We start from the raw sequence: 6,415 nt of genomic DNA, 5'->3' as shown, positions 1-6,415 counted from the left end.
AAATACACTGGCAGAAAAGGGAGGGAGCATATGAAGACAAAGAGAAATGCGATGTTGGAAAGGGGAGGTGAGCGGAAGAATAGCACAAGCGTCTTTGTCATTGACAATTGGACAGACTCTGAAAGATGCTGCTGCCTCTGTGTGTGAATGTCCTGGTTCGCTTTGTCTCACTGGTTATGTGCGTGACACTACACTTTCTTGTTCTATTTACTTCAGAGTATGTCACTCAAGTATCTGTGTCTGCATCAGTCTTTTACTGCATGCACGTCACACTGTCTGTTGTTCTCCTGTCTTTCTTGTACATCCTCATTAGTGTTGCCCATAAGGGCGCAAATATACTGAGCGTCCAAGTTGTGTTTTGTGTTCACTAATGAGATGAACCACGAACCACGTAAAAGCCGCTCCCCCTCACTGAGTGACCTTATTAAACCGCCAGCACTCCAGGATATTAATAAAGAGAAGAAAATGTTTTCAAGCCAATGTGAATTGTACAAAAGGGGGCTACAGTTCAATAACAGGAAGATATTACCTTTTATTTGATAGCTTCATCCAGGCCAGAGAACATGTGTGTTGTTACCTTGGCAACAGACACACCTCTACTACAGTATCCCATCACCCTTACTAACATCCTCTTCGACCTGCTATCAGTGTTGACGATGTTGATGTCACGCAGGACAGAATTGCGCAGCCACACATGTATCAATGAATCCCAGGAGGCTAATATACATCAGCTGATTAAAAGTACAATCAGTTCATCTCAGGTTGTCTCACAACACACAGACAGAAAGATAACAACACTGCATGCTAGTTGGTGCAGTGACGCACTCCTCAGTTCGTAACCTACAGTGGATCAAAGCCAGTAAATAAAGCAAGGGACAGTAGGATGCCGACAAAGGGAACAATAAAGACAGACGTGCAGATGGACAGATAGACGGTCAGGCAGATGTGCAGTGGGTGCGGCCAGGGGAAGCCTCGTTTTTTTTTCTGTGTGGGGATTAGACAAGCACAATGTAGTGATCATCACACTCATTGAGGAGACAGTGCCTACACAGTACCGCAAACCTGCTGTGTGGGTGACTGGCACAATACTGATTGACTGACACTCAGTGGTGGCATTTAGACAAAGTTGTGCCTCAGCAGATGGGAACGTGAGCACACACACTTGCACATGCAGCTGGTACTGTGGGTGTGTGTGAAGGGGAGGCCTGTGAGGTGTTGGTCCCGGATGGCCAGTGGGCACCAAAGCTCGTCCACAAGTCCAGATAAGGACAAAGCAGGAGGTGTGAGGGAACAACAACACACACCGTGTAATGGATCCCCTCAATTACTCATTTGTTTATGATGCCTGTGGCTCAGTTGGCTTCATGCAACATGAAGCTTGTGTGTACATGTGTGTGTGTGTGACATGTGACTATTTTTTCCCATGTATACTCATCAGTTGAGCCACCTGTGTGTTACAGTACTATGAATGGGAGTACTTCTGTTGTCTACCTCATCATGATTCTCAATCTAAGCAGCATTCTACATCTATATTCAATGTCAGACATTCAAAAAAAGAAATATTCTCCAAGGTCGGCTATGCTATTTCTTTCATCCTATTGTTGCTTGCCAAATGTCAAACTAACTAAATGCCCTTAAGAAAGTGTGCCATAAAAATGAGAGGATATATTTACAGCTCTTTATAGCCCTTCTGTAGCCCTTGGCGTAAGCAGTTCTTAAAGGACTTTATAGAGCCTACAGGACCAAACTAATCAATGATCGATACAATCAAGTGAGTCATACATTAAGCAGAAGGAAACAGGAGAGCAAACGATTGCAAAACAAAGAGCACCATTTCAAATATGCTATAAAAGCTGATGGCATCTTGAAAGCCTGCATAAGTCTCTTCAACTAATTATTTCTCAAAGCGTATTCTGTACTTCATTCTAGTAGGAATACTGTAGCTGCGGTTGCTCATGTTGGTTCTTTGTATGTATTTTTGTATGTATTTATAGCAGTACTGATTACTGGCCACTGGATGACAGAACAATGTATAGATATGCACAGAAAGATGGAAACATCTCTAATAAAATGCAATACATTGCATTAACATTGTCAATAAAACAAACTTTTTGTTTGTTTACTAGCTCAACTTGAGGCTTTACAGTGCTCTTGTATTTAACAAAAGTGTTTCTAATATTTTGTCCACCCGATTTACAGTGATGGAGGTGCAAAACTTTAGAAACATGTAATGAAAGCACCACGCCACAAACTGAGCTTCAAATTGAAATTATATTTTTAAGGGTCAATATAATTAGAAATGTCATAAAGGTAGTGAAAATAACAGGGCAGTTGCTTTACATTACAGTGTAAAGGGGTTTCACTCAGTCCATTAAATTTGTAAAGTACTTCACATTACATCGGTCAACAAAAAGGCAACTGACAAAGTTGTATTCATGGTGGTTTAACACAAGCAAGGACAGCTTGAGGCACAGACAAAACAAAACAGACTTGAAGTGGTGTGCAGCTTGTGTTTTGCTCTCTTTCTGCTTTCTGGCTTAATGACTACCCCCTTTCCCCCCAGTTATAAACCCAATTAACCATATTTGAACACATGCAATGAAAACAGAGAAATACACCTGCATTTGACAAGTTCCATTCACTTCTACAGATTTAGTTAAAAGTGACCCAAATCTAATTAAATAAAAAAAAAAAAAAAAAGCACATCTCCATCTGACCACTGTTGCCTTGCTTAGCCACTTATATTTCATCATCAAATTATCACTTCAAGAGCTATAATTGTACAAACAGCATGACTGGACCATGTCGTATTTAACCTCCACATCAAATACTACTCCATCACGGTTGCTTTGAGTGACTCTCTTCTGGCACCAAATTCTCCCATGTGGTTGACTCATAATTCGGGGGCATCCTGCTTTCCTTTAGGCAGAACCATCTAAGCCCATATTCTGTATCTCTGTCTGGCTTCAGTGCGCCGGAAGCAGGCCATAACAGTCTCTGAGAGAGCCAGCCAGGAAACGAGCTGTGCGCTCTTCTCCTACTCGTTCTCCGCTCCTCCACATAGTCATCATTACTAGGCACCGTGCCTTGCCCCCACCCCTCCCTTCACTGTTTCTACTTTCACTCTCTCGCCCTCCCTCCCTTTTGTTTCTATGTGCGTCGAGAAAATCTCCTCCTCTCATAGTCTGAGCGCACGTCTCCAACCAGTCTTTACGCGCGTACAAGCTCTCCAAGAGAATCCCCTACGGTCGGCCCTCCCCTTTCCGTTTCTTGCCGCCCTCATTCATTCATGACCCCGGATTGGTGACGTAGGAGATTCCTCGGTGCCCACTGCCGTAGGCAATAACGGCATGCTTGAGTATATATGGGACACTGGTAGCCACAAACCGGCACACTCTCAGTCGCTCCGACTCGGGAACCAGGGCATCAGCGGAGATAGCAGGCTTTACTTCGCCCTCTTAGGCTAACTCGCTTTGGGCTTTGGTTCAGGATGGACACCTCTTCGATTTCTCGGAGCCGACGATGCTCCTTCATGCGCAACTGCAAAAGTAAGTATGTCTCTATGTTCTTTGGTTTTTGGATACATGGACGCTACAGATAGAGCTACTGTATTGCTTCCATAACAATTGCAACAATTTCTAAGTTTTTCAACTAAGAAAGCTTGCTAAAGCTAAATGTAACATTAATTTTAATAAATGATTGAATTTATTAGAAAGAAAAAAAAATGTACGACTGATAATGGTTTAATAGCACAATGTGAAGTGGAATATAACAGGAACTTTGTATTAATGCTAAGAAAGAGCTGCTATGTTTTGACACTTTTGTTATTATGCTGTGCGTAAAAGTCGGTGTGTAAACTTAACTTACTGTAGAAACACGAAGTTGTCAAGTGTAGACAGTCGAGATGTAATTCCAACCGAAAATACCAGTGCAGTAGGTAGAAATGTACATAGATTTGTGCTCAGAATGATAACGGATGCCTTCAGCACCACGGACAGCTCCCGCTCACCTCAATCTCTCCCTGCTCTCCTTCAGGCGGTCTCTCCCTCTGGCTGGTGGTGTGGCTGGTCCTCGGCAAGCCAAGTCCGGCGTCGGCGTGCCCGCACCTGTGTGTGTGCTACCCGACGCCCATGACCGTGAGCTGCCAGGCGCAGAACTTCACCTCAGTCCCGGTCGGAGTGCCCTATGAGTCGCAGCGCGTATTCCTCCAGAACAACCGGATCACGGAGCTTAGAGTTGGCTCTTTTGGCTTCGGGACTCAGGTAAGAGTGTGGAAAACGGCTTTTGCTGGCAGGGAAGGAGAAATGTTAAGTCTAAGTTTAAGGCATAGAAAAGTTTTATATCTGTATGATTTTGAAATGTTCCACATTTAAAGTTAATATCCACTAAGGAGAATGTTCACCGTTCAAATCATGTGTTTTCTTGCAGGTCCTGTGGCTGTTCGCCAACAACATCACGTGGATTGAGGCAGGGGCCTTTAGTGAGCTTAGGGACTTGGAGGAGTTGGACTTGGGGGACAATCCCAGCCTCCACAGGCTGGAGGGGGGAGCCTTCCGCGGACTAGAAAAGCTCCAGAGCCTCCACATGCACCGCTGCCGACTTACTGCCCTGCCCCATGACATCTTTCACAAGCTTTACAGCCTGCAATTCCTCTACCTGCAGGTAGGGGCGCTAGAGAGACATACAAAGCATGCATATAACTCTGACACACAGTTAGATATACACACACATACAACGAAACACATGCAGCCACCCACAAATACACACATTATCACAAACGTCCAGTTACAAATATTACAAATCCCAGTGTCTCTGCTCTTTTCATGCTAAACCCCCTTCCTCCTTTATTTTCTTCCTCAGGAGAATAATATCCACTTCCTGCAGGACGACATCTTTTCTGACCTCATCAACCTGAGCCAGCTTTTCCTGCATGGCAACCGTATCCGCACCCTGTCAGAGAACGTGTTTCGCGGACTGGTCAACCTCGACCGGCTACTACTTCACGACAACCGCATCAGGCAGGTGAACCGCCGCGCCTTTCGTGACCTTGGCCGCCTTACTATGCTCTTCCTCTTCAACAACTCCCTGGCTGAGCTGCCCAGCCAGACCCTGAGGGACACTCAGGGCATTGAGTTCCTCCGCCTCAACGCCAACCCCTGGTCCTGCGGCTGCGAGGCCCGTGCACTGTGGGAGTGGTTCCGCGAGGCCCGTGTCTCTTCATCAGAGGTGATCTGCGCGTCCCCTTCCAACCGTCGCAGCCAGGACCTCCGTTTCCTTCGTGAGATGGACTTCGCTCTCTGCCCCCTGCCAGACCCTGGCTCCATCGCCGGCTCAACCACCACCACCTTCAGCACCAAAACCCGCTGGTGGTTCCACAAGAACAAGCCCCAGTCATCAACGAAAGGTCTCTTCGAGAAATCCTCCGAGACTGTCAAAGCTGGTTTGTACGGGAAAGGCCCATCCACAACCACCTCAGTAGTCAAGTACGAGTTGGGGGAGGAAGAGTTGGCGCTGCCCAAACTCGACGCAGAAGAGTACTGGGCAAACTACGGCAACGAGGACTCAGGTGTCACCCTGCGATGCGTTGAGCTCGAGTGTCCACCTGAGTTCGACCTGCCTCCATCTGCCTCCTCTCCCTCGTCCTCCTCGCCCTCTTTCCTCTTACTACTAGCCCTTTCTGTTCTCAGCCTCTGCCTCAACCTCCACCTGCTATTCGGCTGAATCTAACTCTCAGTACTAAACCCTTTCCCCTTCCAGCCTGTTTTAAAGGCTGTGAGGAAACCTGTTAGACTCTACACCCCCTTTGCCCGCTTTGCTGTTAGCCATTTCTCTAGGCACAGCGAGGGAGATAGGGGGACGGTTAGATTCTGAATCTACCACCTACAGGGCTTAACACTTTTCAGGGCTGATAAGAGTTCTTCAGCTAAGCTCATGTATCTACAATACTATACAGGTATGGCTTTCTGTGTCTCACCTGTATGGTGGAACTTAATGATTCCCTGCAATCAGGGCAACGAGGGCTGAGTCCATCACTAATGTCAGTGCAATTTGATAGCAGTTGTGAATGATGTTGTCAATTTTGTCAGCTCAACTTAGTTATAAGTACTATTGCTATTAGTGCATCCAATTAACTGGCTGCTAATACAATTACTGTTAGAATCAGTGCACAGTAATGATAATACTGTAACCACTTAAAGTGTCATGTAAATAGGTATGTATTTTTGTGATATCTGATATCTGTGGTCCACTACAATAACTTTCATCTTCATCCAGGAGAGAAAGCTAGTGCTTCTACAGGACAGAGCACAGTGAGGTTTACGAAGAGACAGACAATATGCTGTGAGGCTGTGAGGGAGGTTAAAGAAAAAGAGGAATGCAGGGGGGACATCAACGAACAAGGAAGGGATGCAAGGAT

At 45.8% G+C, this 6,415-nt stretch overlaps 1 protein-coding gene across 1 annotated transcript; it reads left to right on the top strand.

Moving 5' to 3' along the window:
- Positions 1–3,418: 3,418 nt before the first annotated feature.
- Positions 3,419–6,133, top strand: rtn4rl2a (reticulon 4 receptor-like 2 a). The gene is made up of 4 exons (XM_054604933.1): positions 3,419–3,548; positions 4,036–4,262; positions 4,429–4,662; positions 4,861–6,133. The coding sequence occupies exons 1-4, from the start codon at positions 3,491–3,493 to the stop codon at positions 5,719–5,721; spliced, it is 1,380 nt and encodes a 459-aa protein (XP_054460908.1). The 5' UTR covers positions 3,419–3,490; the 3' UTR covers positions 5,722–6,133.
- Positions 6,134–6,415: the final 282 nt, after the last annotated feature.

This window comes from Anoplopoma fimbria, chromosome 9 (genome assembly GCF_027596085.1).
Source record: "Anoplopoma fimbria isolate UVic2021 breed Golden Eagle Sablefish chromosome 9, Afim_UVic_2022, whole genome shotgun sequence".
Classification (NCBI taxonomy): Eukaryota; Metazoa; Chordata; class Actinopteri; order Perciformes; family Anoplopomatidae; genus Anoplopoma; species Anoplopoma fimbria.
The sequence above is the reverse complement of the archived record's forward strand: the minus strand, read 5'-3'. Positions and strand labels throughout refer to the sequence as shown.

Excerpts from the sequence above, each read along its gene's own strand:
- rtn4rl2a (XM_054604933.1), top strand. The coding sequence starts at position 3,491 with ATGGACACCTCTTCGATTTCTCGGAGCCGACGATGCTCCTTCATGCGC. Across the intron at positions 3,549-4,035 it reads CTTCATGCGCAACTGCAAAA|GCGGTCTCTCCCTCTGGCTG; the intron begins GTAAGTATGTCT and ends GCTCTCCTTCAG. Across the intron at positions 4,263-4,428 it reads CTTTTGGCTTCGGGACTCAG|GTCCTGTGGCTGTTCGCCAA; the intron begins GTAAGAGTGTGG and ends GTTTTCTTGCAG.